The sequence below is a fragment of the Phocoena phocoena genome, chromosome 9, assembly GCF_963924675.1.
Source record: "Phocoena phocoena chromosome 9, mPhoPho1.1, whole genome shotgun sequence".
NCBI classification, from domain to species: Eukaryota; Metazoa; Chordata; class Mammalia; order Artiodactyla; family Phocoenidae; genus Phocoena; species Phocoena phocoena.
In genome coordinates this window covers 90,173,614-90,194,635 of record NC_089227.1, presented here as the reverse complement: position 1 = coordinate 90,194,635, position 21,022 = coordinate 90,173,614, and the positions used below count along the sequence as shown (strand labels likewise).

Genomic DNA, 21,022 nt, shown 5'->3' with positions numbered 1-21,022 from the left:
ATTTTGAAATCCTTCCAAAAGTATTTGCCTGTGAGTCTCAGGTTGGAGAGATATTGACCAGTTATCGCCTGGTGTGCTCAGGAGTGGGGTCAGGGATGTGAAGGGGGTGCATTGATCACTCTTGGAAATGGGAGGTTGTACAGAGTGGAACTTGTCTCTGAAACCTCTGGGGACCTCTGAAGCCACAACCCCGAAGAGACCAGGGTAAGGAATAGCTCTACAATGTAGAGAAGCTACTTACTTGGAATTCAGGGAAATGGGGACCACGTTTTCCCTTTTCCAAACTTTTCTAGCTCTTGAGCTGATCACCAAGCATAAGAGAACTACAACAGACATTACTTTACGACTTCCTCCAGTGCTCTCTTTAATGGTAGCCTCACCCAATAGCCGCCTTGGAATCTCCTTGAAAGTGGGGGATTTCTAAGTGGGAATGTTCTAAGTTCCGTATCCGCCACATGTTTATAGTTAAGCATGTAGGAGCGCTTAATATTCAAACATTGGGTTAACTGAGTTGTTCTCAAAGAGTCTGTGGAGCCCGTTTTCACTTCTTGTACCATGACTTATTTGCATCAATTTATCGTTTTCTCTTAGAGCTCCTTTCCTGTTTTGGGTTGTTTATAATATATCACTTAGAAACTGCACCTTCCTTGGACACACAAGAGTTGGGCAGAGAGAGACTTTTTTTAGGTTTTGTTTTCCATGCCAGTGTCTTGAACATGAATTCCCTCTTCTGAGAAGTGGGTTAGGTAGGAGGAGATTTTGATAGGACAACTCCTGGACTATATTATAGTTATCTTCAGGAGAAGTGCCAAAGCAGCTCCCACATCAGCCTGTCTTTTCTTCCATTTTCCAATGCTGGATTCAAAAATCCGTATTGCATTTCATAAAAATTATTAGCTGGGGGTAAGCCCTTGCTCAGTTGCCTTGGTTCCACAAGGTAGATATTGCCTATCCTGAATCATGTGATATGTGAGACGGCCTTTTGTATAAGTTTCTTGTGTTAATACTGAACGTAGCACTCATGTGACTTGCCCTCACAGTTTAGAGCTTCCTGTTTCAATTTATGCTTAAAAAAAAAAAAAAAGTCCACACTTACAAAACTCCAGATGGATTGCATCTCAACAGCAGTTGTTGGCCAGGTCTCCCAGAGTCATTAGCCTAAAGCCGGCAGCTCTTTCTAAAAGATATTATACTTCCCACCAGGTCTCTGCAGGTGTATCTTCCTTGATCAGATTTTAGAATAACATTCCTTTTCTATTCCTTTAATCCCTTTTTAGAAATTAGGCAGGCAACGATATTGCAAAGACCGATTTGTAATATGAACGATCACATCTGTTTCTTTTCTGCATGATTGTACAATGTCTGATGCACAATTTTTTGGTTGTTTTTACATCTTCAAAAGGTTAAAATATTTCCCAGGAGCGTTCATATTTTACATAATAAAAAGTGTGATGGTCAGTTTTTCATGTTTAATGAACTTGGTCTGTATTAGGTTCTTCCAGGTCATCTCTCTTTCTTCTTGTAGCCGACGCCCACTTTTGTCCGTTTCTCCTCTAACCATGCATTTCAAAGAAACTCCTTCCCCTCATTTGGTTGCAGTTCTTAGGGATGAAGAGTAGGTGGCAGTAAAATTTCGAGCTCAAAGGGCGTTAGGAGTTTCTTCCTCACTGCAGACTGATTAAGGAGGGTGTATAGAAGAAACTGAATCGTACAGGCTAGTGGTAAAACAGTGCTGTCTGCAAGACACCAAATATAACTAAACACAGGAACTTATTAAAAAGGATATTTCAAGTACAGCTCACGTTGGGATCATCGGGTGTATATTTGGATAGGAGAGTCTTAATAGGACATTATGAATACGAACAGAATTAGAGGAAATTTACATCAAATGAAGAACTCCCCAAGCAGCCTGTATTATTTGAATTCTGGAACTTATTTCCCTACCTCCACACAAATGCCCATCTCTCTCTTTCCTTTCCACAACCCTCCCTTCTGTTGGTGGTGAATGTTACCTTTGAGGCTGTTTGGCAATCCCTGAATGGGTCTGTGACCACTTGAATAGAGAATGTGTTTGTCTTTCTCTCATTTCAATGCCACTTTGTGTGGTTCCTGTACCTTTCATCTCTTTTGCTCTCATTCTCGCCTGCTCCCTTACTGTATGTGCTTTGTTCATTGTCTTAATAGCAATATTCATAATAGAGGGAGGAAAAGCAAACAGAGAGGATTGTATAGTTGATGGAGGTTCTCAGTGCTAAGGGATTTCTGGTTCTATTTTATCCAGTTAGAGATGCTTAGGGCCTGGAGTGATGGTGGTGAAGATGTCAGCTAGATCTAGGATCCCGCTGTTGCTCCCTCAAGCCCTCAAAATGATGTCATAGGTTGGGCATAGCAGTCCTTAGGCAATGCATATCCTTGAGGGAAGCTCAAGGGAGAAGCCTGTTGCCCAGAGGTGATTACCTACAGCCATGCTTTGAGACCATGTTAAATCATCCCCTGGCTGGCTTGACTTAAATGAAAGTTCTTTGTCCGTCAACAGTTTCAGGAAATAAATTGAATTTCTGTAGCTTCATCAGTGCAAGGTAAAACAGACGCAAAACAAAGATGGTGTTTCTTCAGCAGTGGTGTGTGCACCCTTGAAATGTGCCTGGAAGGGATGTCCAGCTGGGAAATCAGTTTCCACTTGAGACATTACTCAAGAGTTTGTTAACAGACAACTAGAAATAACGGGCCAGGCAGGAAACAGAGTCCAACCTGGGGAACGCTGCCCAGGCCAGAATGTCCTTGATTTGCTTCAGTAGGAGCAGGTGCGTCAGCACACGATGCGAGGCTGTGTGTACAGAGATGCTGGCCTTCACCAAAGTGTGAGAAAGGTGGGTGAGATGAGCCCAGGGAGCTCTCAGGGCTGTGGTCAGGAGAGGGAAGAAGAAGTGAAAGTAGAATGACAAAGGAGAGCGGGAACAACATTCAGAGTTGATATAAAGCTACAGACCAGATGCTTCTCTTTCTCTTCCTAAGTAGGTTGTATGATCCACCCTGTGCTTATAGAAAGTACTGTTTTGGATGTGGTCCTCATCCGAAAAACTGGAGGAGAGGGCCTCCCTGGTGGCGCAGTGGTTGAGAGTCCGCCTGCCGATGCAGGGGACACGGGTTCGTGCCCCGGTCCGGGAAGATCCCACATGCCGCGGATTGGCTGGGCCCATGAGCCATGGCCGCTGGGCCTGCGCGTCCGGAGCCTGTGCTCCGCAACGGGAGAGGCCACAACAGTGAGAGGCCCACGTACCGCAAAGAACAAAACAAAACAAAAAAAACACAGAGGGTAAAGAGGAATGTTAGGCATGACAAGACAAATTGGTGAAATATATGTAGAGAGAGTTGCTTTCCGTGTGCTCACGGACAGCCTTGTTCACAAGGACTTTGCAGCCGAGGACGGTTTATTTGCAGTGTGCCGGGCGTGAGTCTAGAGGTAGCACAGCTTCTAGACCACCCTGCCATTCCTCCTGTGTTTTCTCTTTTAATTGCATGATGGTAACCAGGAAATGAGGGGCCTTGGTTCCTCCAGCCAGGCCTGTGTGTTGGTATGAATATCTCCGAGCTCCCTCCCCCATCCACAGTCTTATAGAAATAATCCGTGGCTAAGTATTTTCAGAATATGAATCTCTGCCTTTGTGCCTATTCAGGTGCCTCTTACACCTGTCCTGTATTTTTATTCCAAGCTCACTTCTGTGTGGTGGCCCCTTTGGTTGCCAACTCCCCACCAGGAGGTGGTTTAGAAAATCTCAGTGGAGGGTATATGTGTTGGGGACGCTGGGGAAGGAGATTAACATTCATTTGTGGGTGATTCTCTCCAAAAAGTAACAGACCCATATAGGTGGGTCCCCAGTATTCATCTAGTTTATTGACCTCTCTCTGTCCAAGGGAGGGAATTATACAGATAGTCCAAGGAAGGGCCAAGTAGGAAAGCCATGGATGCTATTGAATTAAAGCCATGAGATGAAAAAAATAAAAGCAAAATATTTTATAGAGGCTTAAAAAAAGTAGAGTCAGGACAGTATTACTCAAATAAAAAAAGAGAGATGTGGGTGGACCTAGAGACTGTCATACAGAGTGAAGTAAGTCAGAAGGAGAAGAACAAATATCGTATATTAATGCATGTATGTGGAATCTAGAAAAACGGTATAGGCGATCTTATTTGCAAAGCAGAAATAGAGACACAGAGGTAGAGAACAAATATATGGACACCAAGGTGGGGGGAAAGGGGGTGGGTGGGATGAATTCGGAGATGGGGATTGACATATATACACTATTGGTACTATGTATAAAATAGATAACAAATGAGAACCTACTGTAGAGCTCAGGGAACTCTACTCAATGCTCTGTGGTGACCTCAATGTGAAGGAAATCCAAAAAAGAGGGGATATATGTATACATATAGCTGATTCACTTTGCTGTACAGTAGAAACTAACACAACATTGTAAAGCAACTGTACTCCAATAAAAATTAATTTTTTTTCAAGGAGGTATTGTGTTAGGAAGAGCTTGGAGATTTCATGGAGGCTGCCAAGAAAATGCCCGTATCTAAAATGTATTGCAAAGCATTTCACCACCTCATAAAGGCTGAACTAGTCATGATGCCCATCATCTCCGTTCTAGGTTTATTGATTGAAAACAGTAAAACATCGCAAGTAGTGCGATATTTCTTAAAGACTTTCACTATCCTAGCTAGGACACTCTTGTGCTCTTATTGTTCTGACATTGCTGGTAGAACACTGGGCACATTTTTCAGTGTCCTTCAGCCTTGTGATTGATCTACTGGAAAGATTAGAGGCTTTGAAGGGAAACATGCTGATGGAAGGCAATCTACACAACCGTTTTTGTGTTTCTTAGACATTCCTTGTGTCTTAGTGATGACAAGGTCTAGAAGCAGTGCTGTCCAATACAGTAGCCGCAGCGGATGTGTACTCTGTGTCTCATTCCCTCAGATTCTTGATATCTGCGTACATTAATCTTATAAAATAATTCTTTCCAGGATGTTACAGCTGTATTTAAGTGGATAATTTCATATTTTCTGTCTTTGCCACAGAGGAGATCAAACTCATCCCCTTGGGGACCTTGAAGACATTCCTGAAGCTGACTGTCTCAAACACAGATTTTTTTTTTTTTTTTAACTTTATTGCTTTAAGAATTCAAGCAACTTTTGCTTTGGGATCCATAATATGGCTGTGCCTGTTTCAGCATAAAAATAATATTTTACCAGTTAAATTTTATAATTCCCCATCTAAAAATGGTGTCTTATTTTCCTGAGGCTTCCCTTATTTTCAAGTTTCAAGCTGGAGAAGTCTTGCCTTCATTTAAAAGGAAAGAAAAGTATGGATATTCAATTAAGCAGGGTTAACATTGGGAAGGGGACTTTCACTAGCAAGTGTTCCCATTAAAATGATAGAAAAGTAAATCAAAGTGGTTAAAAAGCAAAACACTTCCACAAAGCAGATATTTGAAGGGATGAATAAATGAATGGATTCTTACTTAATATAGTTTTAATTGTTATTCACTTCCCCTTAATCCCTTTTTTCCCACCACTGTGATGATACTGTGGGAAAGCCCGCGGGTTTTTTCTATAACTTAATAGTTCAGAGATCTGGGCAAACCTTTGCTGTTTTCCTCCGCTGTAATCTTTTAGCTATTTTTTTGACCATTTTGTTTCTTCTTTAAGTTTCTGTTCACAGAGACTCTGTTTCCTTCCCTTGTTTTCTTCCTTCGTCCCTTCCTTTCCTTATTCCATTTATCCATTTCATGGAGATTTGTTAACAGGTTTTTTTTTTGCTCTTTTGTTTTTTTTTTTTTGTGGTACGCAGGCCTCTCACTGTTGTGGCCTCTCCCGTTGCGGAGCACAGGCTCGGGACGCACAGGCTCAGCGGCCATGGCTTATGGGCCTAGCCGCTCTGCGGCATGTGGTATCTTCCCGGACCGGGGCACGAACCCGTGTCCCCTGCATCGGCAGGCGGCCTCTCAACCACTGCGCCACCACTGCTTCGTGCCATCATCTTTTTAGGATGTTCCCAGCCTGAGTTTTGTTTTTCAGAAGATCCTTGTCCTGCTCTCTTCTCTGGGTATTTTTGTGTAAATGTCATGATGGTTCCTTTTTGTTCATTACTCACATTTGTATTGGGTGAGTTCTTTTTGGAACCGCTAGTTTGGATGGATAATTAGGGATAGTGGGTTGGTGTGTTTCCGGAAGCTTGACTTTGAATCTTTTGTCTTCAGACTCTTTCTTAGCAGCTCTCTCCCCCAGGGTTTGATTCTGCTCCTGAGTGGCTCAGAGCGGAGGGCTTTCCGTCATAGGTTTTGTGGTCCGTGATGTATCTCATGTCTCCTCAGTTAAGACTGAAACACTCTGTCTCCCTGAAACTTGGTCCAATTTTACTATACTTTAGCTGCTCTTCTTCACATATAATAATTTCAGTTTAGGGACAACTTCTAGTTTAGCCAAAGATGATACTTCCTTTTATGTTTCTTATTCTCCTTGTTATTTTCCATGGATTTCAAAAAGGATTGAAAAAGAGCGGAGATACTAACGTGGCAGTTTTGCGATACTAGTCTGTAGCTTGTCTTCTGCCTTTATTCTTGCTGTTTTGTAGTCTGCTCGCTACAGCTGCCCAAGCAAAAGCACAGGTGAGAATGTGTGACTTCTCTGCTTCAGAACTTTGCTCTGTGTAGCTTAGAAGGTAAATGACAAGCACTTCAAACTGGCCCCTCAGCTCCTACATGAAATGCCCCTCCCTCCTCTGTCTTTAGTCCTGATGTTTATGACTACTTTATATTTGAGCAACACTGAGTTGCTTGTATATCTGATAACGTGTTATGAAATCTCCTGTCCCTTCCCCTATTTCATATGCCTGTTGCCACCACCTGGAGTTCTTTTTTTCGTACTTAATAGGCTTCTACTTATCCTTCAAAGCCCAGCTCAGATGGTTCTTGCTTTTTGAAGCCACCTTTTACTTTATTTGGAAGAGAATTGGTCTCCCTCTCTTCTATGCTACCCCTTTACTCATACACGTTTTGATTATTGCATTTTTTCATTATAATATAATCACTTGTTTACATATTTTCCTCGTTCACTAGATTATGAGTTCCTTGAAATTGATATCTTGTTTCTTTTTTGATACACATCACTTGGTACGGTGCCTGGTACTTAAAAGGGTCTCAAGTAATAATTATTATTCAGGTTTGAATCAACATAAAGGGAAAGATTCAAATCTGAATAATAATTATTCGGGGTCAATAAGATAGGAGAGAGATTTTTAAATGCGGGTCTTGAGTTTTTGTTTTCATTGTCTTTGCTGAATTTGAATGAATGTAAATAAAAATGTAAAACAATACCAAAACCAATAAAACAAAGCAAAATCAAGTATAAATATCCTGTAGCCCATAATAAAAGACTAGGGATGAGGAAAGAAGTGAGGAGGAAAACTCTAAATCCTGGAGCCATTTGAGCGCTAGTGAAGTAATAGTCTGCATTGTGAGAGCAGATAGGTTCTCCGAGATAAAGTGTATGTGGAGGAGAAATGAACAGGCTGGGACAAAGCCACAAGTCTTTCAGGTGCAGTGGGAGGAATAAGCAGTGAGCTTTCTTTCCTTCCTTTGTTGTCAGGTTAAGGAACATTATCTCTTCCAGGGATTCAACCTCTCTGTTGTAAAAATAACTTATACTGCTGATTTCATGATATTTCTTCTCTCCTGAGCTAAGTTCCAGAAACCTTTTTATGCCCATTTCCAGCAATAATGGATGATGTGCATGTCTCAGTGGAGTAATTTAGTGACTCGCTCCAGTGAAAGATGAAATACTGAGTGAGGATTGAAATACTCCATATGTCTTAAAATTCCACAAACCCAGGCGTGTGGGAGACATTCAACACAGAAACTCAACATGACTAATCCTTAGAAAACAGCCTGAAATCAATAGTTCTTCCCCACTGCCTGGACATACCACAGAAGGCATCCCCTTGGGGGTCTCAAGGAGCCATCTGGAATTTTTCATATTTAATATTAGTGCTTTGCTTTTACAGAAAGGCAGCAAAAACCCTCACTGGCCTTCCACCTGAGACATTTAGTGGTCCATTGGCATGGATTTTCCTTTATTCCTATAGCTCTGTGAGAAATTAATTGCAGAACATCTAAGACATGCTTTGCTTCCTTCCCATCAGAAAACACCAGGAGTGAAGATGTTTCCTTGTTGCTGACTTTTTTCATGCCCTCTGCAACTTAAAAAATTCTCTAATTTCTTTTTTTTTAATTTTTATTTTATATTGGAGTAGAGCTGATAAACAATGTTGTATTAGTTTCAAGTGTACAGCAAAGTGATTCATTTATACCTATACATGTATCTGTTCTTTTCAAATTCTTTTCCCATTTAGGTTAGTACAGAATATTGAGTTACCTGTGCTCTACAGTAGGTCCTTGTTGGTTCTCCATTTTAAATGTAGTAGTGTGTGTACATGTCAGTCTCATTTCACCTCTGTCCGGCTCCCTCCTCCCCTTTGTTTGATGGTGGTCATCTCTGTTGCAGGGGGCACAGGATGTCTTTTGGCTCTGAGAGTGCCCACGCTGTCACTAATTTGGAGCTTCAGGGCATTCCCTAGACCCTTCCCTCACAGCTGCCCTAGGAGCTGGCAAACTCAAAGGTGGTTTTAAGGTGACATGGTGATTTCTGAGGAGCTCCAGAGTGTGTCTGAGTCTGAACTCTAGTGTGTGGTACCGAAATTAATGCAATCTAACACATTTTAATCAGGGACCCACTATGTTCTAAATAAGACATGGTCCTAGTTTCCAAGAAGCTCACAACCTAGTGGGAAGACTGGTGTGTGAAAGTGGGAAATAGGGGGACTCCAGGGAGAGGATAGGTCAGCTCCACCTGAGGAGGCCCAGCAGCGTTTCTCAAGCAGCCAACACCACAGTGATGACTTAGGTTCCCCCCTAAGTTATTATGTCAGGTTCCCTCCCTCTGCTCCCGTGTCCACCACTCAGATGCCAGTTTTCTCTCCACCAGATCTGGGGACACTCTGTAGTTTTCACACACAGAAGTCTACTTGAAGAGACCTATAAGGTTGAAATGATTTCAACTTTGCCACCCAATGGAAGTTCAAGGCTGTCTCACCATTATTCCTGTGTCTTTATACTGTACTGTTTGTTCACATAATGGACAAAAATATTTCTGATCAGTAGGTAAAGTAAAGTGGTATCGGGCATCCCAAAGTAGTAAAATTGTCCTTCAACCACTATGCACCCACTGAATCATTCTTGCCCCAACGTTTGTCATCACGTCGCATACATATTAGTTATATTATGACTGCATATAAATATTAGCTATATAAAGTTTGGTAGCTTTACTACCAAACTCATGCATTTGCCTTTGGTCATCTCCCTGCTGTGGGCTCCAGCAGGCCCATCATTTAGAAGAGAGGACCCCTCCCTCCTGGTTTCTTGCCTCTCCCTTCACAATTCTAACACCTCTGAATGCAGTATTATGCATCTCTCTTTCTCCCAAGAAAAGCATGAGTCAGTAGTCAAGACTGTTTATCTTTCAAACTTGAGGGGAATTCATCAACAAAGTTCTGTCTGCATTGCTCAAAGTAACTCAATTAATAGCCAAGAAAGAAAAGAAGGTCATTATTGTGAAAGGGGTTGATATGATGATCCGTTGGTATCTTAATATTGTAATTAGACCTGAGCCTCAAATGATATGCAGACGTTATCACTTTGTAGAAGTTCTGTGGGATCCCAATGGTTGCCCTCCTGCCTGACTCACAGGTTTAGAGACATAAGGCCAACACGTAGAGGGTCTACGTCATACTCACTGAAACATTAAATTCCACAGCGAGTGGAAGCGAAAAGCAACATTGATAAGGGCACGTGCCATTTCTCTTCTGTCTCATTTTTTATTGTCCAAGTGGATTTCTTTTTTACGTACAGACACTTAATCTAGTGCTTATTTACATCCCTGGTATTTTCTATGGAGGCCTGGCTTTCAGCACTAGTGACCTCACAGGATTTCATCCATCACCACATTTCTGTGAGTTCTTTTATTGTGTGTGATAAATCCAGACAATTTAAGTTTGTTTCAGTCTTACGTCACCATGCTAATAGACTATTTTAATAACATCTACCACTCAACCAATCCAGGTAAGCTTTGGGAGTTATTAATTGGCATATACCGTACAACCAACACATCATTTACACCATCTACTACTATACTGAATTTAACTGAATTTTGGGGGTGTAATTTCTATGAGCTTATTCTTGATCATTGTTGTACCTATAATTATCAGTGTCACATACAAAGGATTTATCATGCTTATTATCTCATTTTAGGTCACCAGTCTCTTCAGAAGACCACGGTAAGAATCTGTCTTACTTATACTAATTCGGAACTAAAAGTTGAGCTGTGGTCCTTGCATTTCGTTGTCGGAGGGAAGAATTATTTAAGAAAATGTCTTTAAGATGTTTGCCTTGTGTTTTTTAGTGCACAATATGAAGTGCTTTTAAAAACTTAATGCATTCCAGCTAAATCTGATGTCTTGTACTATCTTCAAATCTGTTACAACTATTTTGGTTGACCAATATTTCAAAGCTGAACGTATTCTGATTTCTGTCCCACCTCCAGATACAGTTAACCCTTGAACAATGCAGGGGCTGGGGGCACCCTCCATGCAGTCAAAACTTTGTGTGTAACTTAGAGTTGGCCCTTCATATCTGCAGTTCCTCCATATTGGCAGATTCAACCAACTGCGGTTCCTGTGGTGCTGTAGTTTTTACTATTGAAAAAAATTCCTCATATAAGTGGACCTGCCAGTTCAAACTCGTGTTGTTCAAGCGTCAGCTGTACTCTATGTGACTTTTGGCTGGTCATGTAACTTCTCTGAGTCACAGATTTCACCTTTAAAGTGGGGATCCGTAGTAGATATTTCCAAAAGTCCCTTCCAGAGTGGACACTGAGATTTGCAGAGAATGTTATGAGTCTGAAATTGGTAGTAGTCTGAGTTGGTACGCAGTTGAGGTGAGTTATTTGCATTTTAAGAGACGACTATGTTATTCACGGGATAAAATGTGTAGTTTTGTCACATCTAAGGTTTGGAGTTGTACATATATTCAATCAGTCATTCAGAAATGTTTTATTAAGTGTTTACGATGGGTCAGTTATGTTATATAATCATGTTATACAAATATGCTATATGGAGCTATGTGCAGGGACGTGATGTGTGACACAGAACTTCTTCCCTCAAGGAGCTTGATGGGTCCCCTTTTGGGGAAGGGGGCAGTGAAATGACACATACGTACTGCAATACAAAGTGAAATTCGACGAATCTTTTATAAAAGAGGGATAAGCCAGGACTCTAAGAGTACCACTGACATTCCACTTCATGCTGTCCCTAATTCAGCTAAGGCACCATTATCTATCTATTTAGCCAAACAAGTTTAAAATTAAAAAAAGACAGCTGTTTTAAGCTTTCCTCTTCACCCTCCCATTGCTACCTGGCCACTAAATTCTATCAACTCTGTTTTTTATACTTCCTTTACCTCTGTTTTCTTTTCCATCCCCATTCCTTTCATTTAGGGCCACTCCATATCTTACTTGGACTTTAAAAATTGTCTTCTAACTGATAGCCATACCTCTAGAATTCCTTCTTTTATTTTACTGTATACCTACATATCACCAAACTGATTATGGTAAAAATCTAGTCCCATTGCCTGTAGGATGAAATCTTTTCAATAGACCAATAATTGTATTCATCTTTCCAATACTGAACTTAAACATGGAATAGAAAGTCCTAAGTGATGGACTCTTTGTCTTCCTCTACTGCTCATTGCTTCTTTGGGCATCTTTCCCCTTGTCTCTATGCTCTGTGCTCTAGCCATGCGGCACTACATCTAATTTCTGAAACTCAGCACGTTTATCATGTTTCCCTGCTTTTAGCCAGGCTGTTCCGACAGAAGTCACTCCTTCTTTTTGCCATAGACAATTTATACTTACCATTTGAGGCGTGGTTAATCATCTCATCATCCGTGAGAGCTTTCTGCCCTACTTAACATTGCATCGCATATTTTCCTTCATTCTAGAATTTAACTTAAAAATTTGTTGCTTGATTTACCTGTCTCCCCTGCTAGACTGTGAGTTCTTTGAAATAGATCCCAACAAATAGCAAACATTCAAAAGATGTTCATTAATTGAATACCTAGAGAGAGGTGTTTTTAAGTAGGCCTGTTCTGCTGCCGTGTCATAAAGTCTCTCCCAGTGTTGGAGTGAAGTTGTATCATGTTCTATGAAAAATCACAGGGGAAATTATGTTCAGGCCTCTTAAGTCAGAATTAGGCATCACCCACCTAATGATGACCTACTGTTATATGCTGTTTTGCTCATCGAAGTCGGTATTGACTAGGTTTTTTATTGCATATTTAGAGGTCCTTGGATTTTCCAGTTCAAATGATAAACCAGAAACTTGTGTTTGGTTTTTATTTTGAACTAGGGTTTCCTTTAATGACCTTTGTTTGCATTTGCCTTCCTGTCTGTAAGAACTTAATCTCCCATTCCAGAATAAAGGGGGATGGGCTCCTGAATTACAATTCTGTAGTCCGCTAGGAATTCTTAAGGGTTATCGGCTACAGCAAGCAGTGTCAATGTCCTGGGGAGTCGTGAACGGTGACAACTACCCGGAAGACTTGTTCAGTATTAACGGCACTTCAGAATCGATCATTTTAAGAAGTGGGTGTATGTGATTAGTTAAAGAAACATTATCCAAATTAGAGGGCTTTTACATTTTCATGGCTTCAAAACGTTGATTCTGCAACTTCCACAAATGATTCAAATATGTAATGTAAAATTATAATGCTGACTGACCTAATCTTACCTAATTTTCATATCTTCTAGCCCATGTATCCTTGGAAAAATATTCTTTTCCTTTTCTTTATCACCAAGATTTTCTATTAGTACTTAAAATGTGTTTTCTTATGTTTACACATTTTAAAGTGTTCATGTTTGCTGTGGTTAGCATAAAGCCTTGAGTATCATGTCATCAAACTTGTGTTTGTATACAATAATGACATTGCAGTGTACTCGTAAGAGAGGTAAGAAGTAGCATTTTTGCTTTCTCAAAGTTATGGGTAGAAAAATCGAGGCACGTTGGGCAAATGGATTGTGAAATTGGAAAAGAAAGCTCTGTGCCTCTTGCCTTTCTATTTTGTTTGCTTTCCACCGGTGATCCTATTTCTCTCTCTGACTGGTCACTTTGGCTATCCCCAGAACAGACTTCATTCTTGAGAAAATCTAATTTTCCAAAGTCCAATAACCCTGACCTTGTCGATCCCCTCAGATTATCCTTTCATGGAAAATGTGCTTGGATATCATGGTTTTGTTATTTTCCCTCTTAGTTTCAGTTTCCTCACCTGTAAAGTGAGGCTATTCGTATCTACCCTGCCTACCTCATGGGATTGTTATGAGTTCAATTGTGAAATCACTTTCCAATTTGTTAAAAGCACCCTGCACATAATGCTGTTGATGTCACCAGTGGATGAGGAAGTATGTGTTTATTATGATGTTTGCTCAGCATTACATACTGCCTTTGACAAGTTAAAAGATGTGCTGGGGAGGAGAAGGGGTGTGAAAAATGTTTCTTTCAACATTATCATTAAATATTAAATTTTATTGGAAGCCTTTTTATATCTGGGTGAGGAGGAGTAAAATGGTTAATACACAATTCAGCCTGCAGTGACAAAGTAAAGGGACAGTTTCTGATTAGATACGGGGTCATTAGATATGGGAAATTGATGACATAAGGCATAAGTGAAATGTAGAATGTTTCTATTTTTATCATAGAGTATCAGAGTCATTAAGAATAAAGGCTAAAATTTACTGAGTGCTTCTTGTGCAGAGACACTGTGCTAAAGTGTTTCAGCTACATCATTTCATCTTTAACAAAGCACACTACACAGTAAATGTGTTCTCAGTTTTTAGTAGGGGAAACTCACAGTACTTACATAACTTGCTGAAGATCACACAGCTAGTTAGTGGTAGAGTTAATTTTCAAACCCAGTTCTAACACTCCACCCTTGATCATTTACCCACCGTGTCCCCAGAAAACAAAAGAAGTGACTGTCAGCATTCAGATGAATTGATAGAATTATAGAAAGAAAAAAACTTCCCTCTAACAAGAGGTTATTTACTACTGTGTGAGTAATTTCCTTTTTAATGACAAAACAAAACAGACCAAAAATAACAACTTCTCCCTCCTGCTGAGAATGATTTGTCCCCATAGAAAAAGTAAATACCAATGTCACATTCTCTCATAATTAGCTAACTGAGTGAAACTGAAGCTTCAGGGAAGCCCGCCATGCGAAGTCCCAGGGGGAACGTTACATTTTGATGTTACAGCTGGAAGCCAGAGTCCTACTCCTTGTCAGAAGAGAAGCTTGATGGTGATGAATTGCCCTGTCCTACAGGTTTCCTCTGCATTTAGTGCCTATTGCCCCTGGAGCCACGTCTGGTGGGTTCCCAGGCTGCTTCGCCCGCTCTGAGCTCTCAGATTCTGTCTTGTCCTCTTAGCTCGCTTGCTTTACGGCCTCTCAGAACGCCTCTGTGCTGGGGCACTGACAGAGGGTCAGCTTCCAACCAATGTCTGTTCACTTACAAAGTAAAAGACATTAATTGAGAGGAAATGCCAACAATCTGATTCCCCCTGGCATGTCCGAAGCAGGTATCCCTCTCCTGTCCTAGCCCGTAGACCTGTTGTTGGTAAAAATGGTTCTTTCTCACTTTATATGGTAGTTCTTCTGTTGCAACAGTAACACAATGAACAAGAATGGGAGTGGAGGCTATCTGGAGATAAAAACTGTAACAGCCATGATCACCAGTGTAAGTCCCCAAGGACGAGCCACTGTCAGGATTCGAGGCAGTTTTACTTTGCAGTGGGTTGTGCAGGGAAACGCACTGTAGAGTGGCCTAAAGCTCTTTAATACATCAGTGGCTATCTCTGGCTCAAATACCATAGATTCATATTTCTCTCTAGTATAAATATATATGTATATATACATTTACTGAAATAGAAATATTCATAAAAGTGTATAAAATTTATCTGCTCAGTTTAAATTATAACCAGAGGAACTACTGTGTACCCAGCCCCCAGTCTAAACAATAAGATATTTGTAGTAATCTGGAAGCTTCGTGATTGCCTTTCTGATTACATTCTCTTCCCTCTCCTATGGGGATAGCTACTATTCTGCTTTCTTTGTTAAACATTTCCTTGTTTCTTTTCATCATTTTAATACATGTATGCATATTTCACCTATGGATGTATGTGTGTGTATAAATATATATTTTATATTTGTATTCCGTATATGTGTGTATATAGTTTTGCTTATTTTGAACTTTTATAAATTGAATTATTTTGCAAACTCTTCTGTGATTTGCTTCCTTTGTCACAGAATAATGCTTTTGTAATTTATCCTTGTTGATGAGCATCATATTCATTTCATCAGTTTTTCATGTCGTATAGTATTCTGTTGTATGAATACATAACAATTTATATATCCAAATTCTGCTGATGAATGTTTAGGTAGGCTCCAGGGTTTCTTTCTTTCTTTGTTTTTGTTCTTTTTGCTATTGCAAACAATATTATGGACATTCTTTTTCATAACTCCTCCTGGTGTCCGTTTGCAAGAATTTCTCTAGGGTTTAAACCTGGCAATGGCATAGTTAGGTGGTAGGTTATACACATATTTAATTGATCACATAATGACAAACTGTTTTCCAAAGTGATCATTCTAATTTATGCTCCCAACTGCAGTAAGAGTTCCTAATAATCCACCTTTGTCAACACTTGATATTAACTGATTAAAATTTTTAGCCAGTTTGGTGGGAATGTCAAATGATATCTTGTGATTTTAATTTGCATTAAATAATTACATATCAGATGGAGCATTTTTCATATATTTGTAGGTCATTTGTGTTTACTTTTCTATGTAATTCTTTATTTCCTTTGCCCATTTTTCCCCAGTGGGTTGTTTTTTCTCAGTGATTCATAAACATTTTAATGTATTCTAGGTAAAAAATTTATGTTGACTATACGTGTTGCAAATTTTCTCCAGTTTGTGGTTTATCTTTTCAAACGGGGACTTTCCTTCACTGACTTGCAAAGCCTGTTCTGTCTCTCCTTATTTGTGGGTTTCCAGATTCCCTTTTCTGTTTTATTTATCCATATGTCTATTTCTGTACAATACCATGTTGTTTTAATTGCTGTAACTTTGGTAGAAATCTTGATATCTGGGAGATACCTAACAGAGTGTCTTGATTGTATGTGAACTTTTGCTTCTTCATATAAATTTTAGAATCAGCTTATCAAGTTTTGTGTTGCAATTTTCATGGCAATTGCATGAATCTATACATGAGTATAAAGAGAATTGATATTTTTATGATAATGAGTCTTTTCATCTCAAACCACATCTCTTTACATTTAATTTTTTTTAACTAATTAATCTTTTAAAATGCCTATCGAGTTTTATAATTTTTTTCATGAAGGTTTTGGCCATCTTTTGTTAAATATATTCCTAAGTATTAACATTTTAGTAATATTTTATATTTTTAAAATTATATTTTCTAAGTGAACATTGTTGGCGTATTAAAAGGCAATTGACTTAGAATCTTGTTTCAAGATCTTGAATCAGGATCCCTGCTAATCTTTTATATTCATAAACTTTATCTAAAGGGTCCTTTTGTGAGGAAAGTATTTTCCTGAGAATTCTGTTTCATCTTTTCCAGTCATTGTGCTCTGTATGAGCATTTTCTCATTCTTTCTGTGCCAGTTAGAACACTCGGTATCGTATCAAATACACATAGAGATAGCAGTATTGCCTTGTTCCTGACCTCCAAGTCAGTGCCATCCACAAGTCACCATTACTTGTGAAGGTCACTGGCAGGTAGTCGTGGTGTTGGTGGTGTGGTTGTTCCGTGGATAGACCTTTGAGGATTTTCCCCTTTGTTCAAATTTGTTAAATTCAACAGGTATTGAATTTTACTGAATTTTTTTTCATCTTTTGAGATGATAATATGCTTTTTCTCATTGGGTCTTTTACTATGGTGCACTTCACTGATTGATTTCTTAGTAGAAACTACTATTATATGCATGAGATGAGTTCAAATTGGTTATTACATTTATCTCCTTTATATATTGCTGGGTTCAGCTTACTAATATTCTACTTAGAATTTTACTTCCATATTCGTGAGTGTGATTGGCTTTTAATTTTTCTTTTTTATAGTATAGTGCATGTATGATGTTCATAGCTTCATAAAATGAATTGGAAAGCATCTCCTCATTTCCTAACATCTGGAAGACTTTGTGTAACACTTGTTATCTATTTCTGGAATATCTTAGAAGATACCATCAGTAAAGTTATGTGGGGCTGGCATTCCCTTTGTGGGGAAAATTTCAATGACAGATTTGTATTTTTTAATGTTGGAGGAGATAGATTTTCTATTTCTTCTTGAATCAGTATTGGTAACTATTTTTAAAGGAATTCATCCATTTTATTAAAGTTATTTTTCATTCTTTGGCATACATTTTTAAATACTATCTTACTGTCTGTGTAACTTCTATGAGATCTGAGGTTACATCTACCTTTTCATTTTTAATATTGATTGTGCCTGCTGTGTGTGTGTGTGTGTGTGTGTGTGTGTGTGTGTCTCCTCCACCTCTCTCTCCCTCTCACCAGAGGCTTAGAGCCCTTTATGTTACTGGTTTTTCAAGAAACCATTTTTTACCTTCATTGGTCCTCTGTATTATGTATTTGTCTTCTGTTTCATTGGTTTCTTATGTTTATAGTTTCCTTCCTTCTAATCATTTGGGTTATTTTTATTCCTTTTCTACTATTTTTCTAACATAGACATTTAAATACAAATATTACCTGAATGCTTTCTCTTCCCTATATATCTCCTTCTGGAATTCCCTTTAGATGCATGTTAGACATTTTCATGCTATCCTATATATGTTTTACCCTCTGTTCCCTATTTTATATCTCTTTGTTTCTCTGGATTGCATCCCAGATAATTTCTTCAAAGTTGTTTCCTTGTTCATTTTTACTGATTTTTATTCATGTTCATTTAAGATTAGGTGAGCTGCTCATTTCCTTGGGCCTTTATGCACAAGAATTCTCTAAGTCCTTCAGAGAGGTTTTCCAGTCACCAGAGAAAACTACCAAACTTGATTGATATAAATTCAGTTCTCCATTTGTGAGTTTGTGTGTGGGGGTGCTTGTTCGGCTCTTGTTTAGAATGCACAGGAAACACAGAGACATTAATTCAGAGTGCATCATATTCAGATAATGACAGTAACTAGTTAATGTTCATCACCAGTCATTACGTCTAAGTGTCTCTAGTTATTTTAGTTGTCTGAACCACATTCTCTGGTAGATTCCTTAGGAAACCAGTTTTTTCATACAATAGCAGTTGGTCTGGGTCTTTCACCCTTGAAAATCAGTTGTGCTGCATACAGACTCACTGGGGCACATGTTCTTTCCTTGACCTTTTAAATATTACATTTTTCTCCTGTCATAAAGCACTTGCTATTAAAGTCTAATGATAATATTCTCCTTATAAAAGTCACTATTTTGGGTCTTAATACCCAAAGGATATTTTATTTTCCTTTAATGTTCAGTATTTTTATGAAAATATGCCTGGATGTAGATCATTTTGAGACATGACACTATTTAAATATAAAGTTTATTATTTTTTAAACTTCAGAACCGTGTTCTTGAATTGTGTTTGTTCTGTTTTTTTGCTTTAGTTTTCTTCAGAAGTTCATTTTGGATGTTTGTTTTATCTTCTTTGCTTATCTTCAACCTTTGCCATTTTCTCTCACATTCTTTTTATCCGTTTCCTCTTTCCTTGTTGATTTTTTAAAGTTCTTTATTTGTTTCTTCTACTTAAGGCTTTATTGGTTGAATTTATTTGTTCTTGTGTTCTTTCTAGTTTAATTTGCAAAATGTTTTATTCTTTTATTTCTAGTGTTTTGTTGAATATCACCTCATTTCTGAATTATTCTACTTCTGATACATGATATTTCTTTGTATCATGTGTCTTTAAGCTCATCTGAAACAGTACGTTACTACTTTTTTCTTTATAGCAAGTATTTGATTCACTTCCACTATCTGTGGGAATGTTATTCTGTTCCTTATTCTTGTTTTTTTTCCTTCATGTGAGATTTTACATCCTTTTTTTGATACTTCATATGAAATTAGTTTTTCTGAAATTTAGAAAGAAAAACACTTGTTAGCTGTTCTAACTTCAGAGAGCTTTCTTGGGTTGGTTTTATGTACTGTTAAAAATGTGGTAGCTTGCTTTCTCAGACTTCCTGGCTTTGATCCCAAGCCTCACTTTTATCCAGACCTCTTTCCTTTACTCCTGTTGTCCCTGTTCTGCTCAGTGTGTACTCCACTTGGAAGATTACCCTCACTTTGAGTCCCATCTTGAAGGGGAGCCCTGGATGGTCAGTTTTAAGACTTTACAGGGGCTGCAGTGCTCCAGGTACTTTTAGTCCTTACTGGGGGCCCTTGCACTCATGTGCTGTGGGAATGGGAAAAGCTTCTGACAGTTTCTGTAGGTGTTCTCACCTTGGCTCACTGTACTGTTCAGTGAACACCTGCTGGCTGTTTTGAGGCTTCCTGTTCTCAGGTCCATCAGCAGCCCTGCTGCTTCCCTGGGCTTTCCAGCACAGACGCTGATAGAATGCAGGTCATTTGACTCTTTGGTGTCTTCTCTCCAGCCACTCGTAATTTTGAGGTTTATAAGGGTATCTTGTTACTTTGTCTTAAATGTTGACCATGTGTTTTTGGTTCTTCTGGTTCCTCTGTCTCTCTATATGTGGAGACTCAGGAATATTCAAATAGTCTGCTGCAACTATTACCACCATCTTCCCGCATTTCCTGATTTTTTTAATCCAGCATTTTAGCTTAAATTGTTAAGGAAGTAGCTCATTCCCCTTATTATCAAAAAGAGAAATTTATATTCTTTTTTATTCTATTTTTTATTATTTTATTTATAAATAAAAGTTACACATCTTGAGAGTTATATATTTTTTAAAATATCTAGGATACCTCCTGAAATTAAGACAATTTTTTAAAGAATAATTGATTTTTGAGAAACTAAGGTTGGAGGGATTAATGGTTTGGGTCCTTGTGTTTTAGCAAAAATAAGTTCAACTACTCCTTTGAAATTATTTGGCATAATATACTCTTATGTGTACTTAAAACTGAAAAACAAGGTCAGTATTTATTAAAACTTAATAAGTTCCAGGCAGTGGCTTAAGGGATGTTCTGCTGAGGTTTAGAGAGGTTAAGTAACTTTAAGGTCACACCAAACTATTACATACTGAACCAACTGCTCTAAATGTTTTATATATATTTAAATTTCACAACAATCATAGAACTACTATTATTCCCATGTCACAGATGAGGAAACTAAGGCACAAACCTATTAGGTGACTTGTTCAAGGTCACATGTGTAGAACTAGGATTCAAACTCATACTCTAGATCCAGATCCCATTTTTAGCCCCCGTTTATATAGTCTCTCAATAGCATGGCTAAGTTTTGAGCTAATGTTATAGGAAATCTTGATTCTTTTTGTTGAAAGGAGACCTCATAATTATTGGGTTGGAATTGGTCGTTAGAAAAGAGATTTTATTTTTTTCTTCTCGTATCAGTGAGCAGTACCCTTGACACAGAAGAACAATTTAAAGCTATATTCTTGTCCACTTATTTTACCTCCATACTTCCATAATCAAGGAAACAGGGATCTAATTTCCAGTCAGTAGCACTCAATCTTAAAAAGGTAGAATTCTTGAAAGGGAGCTATTTCCTTAAGAAAATATCACATAGAAAGACAATTATTTTATGACCAGAAGAGTAGAGTGGATTAAGAAAGTTAGATGTTTTTCCTTTTTACTTTCTACAAGCTATTTTTTAGTAAAATGTGATAAGTAAGCTTGG

General features: G+C 38.7%; 1 protein-coding gene across 2 annotated transcripts in view; it reads left to right on the top strand.

Moving 5' to 3' along the window:
- Positions 1-21,022, top strand: part of DGKI (diacylglycerol kinase iota) — a 461,776-nt gene that overhangs the window by 395,636 nt on the left and 45,118 nt on the right. For both annotated transcript variants that reach the window (XM_065884368.1, XM_065884366.1), the window contains one exon: positions 10,366-10,391. In XM_065884368.1, coding sequence (XP_065740440.1) covers positions 10,366-10,391 — 26 coding nt within the window. The remainder of the gene's footprint in view (positions 1-10,365; positions 10,392-21,022) is intronic.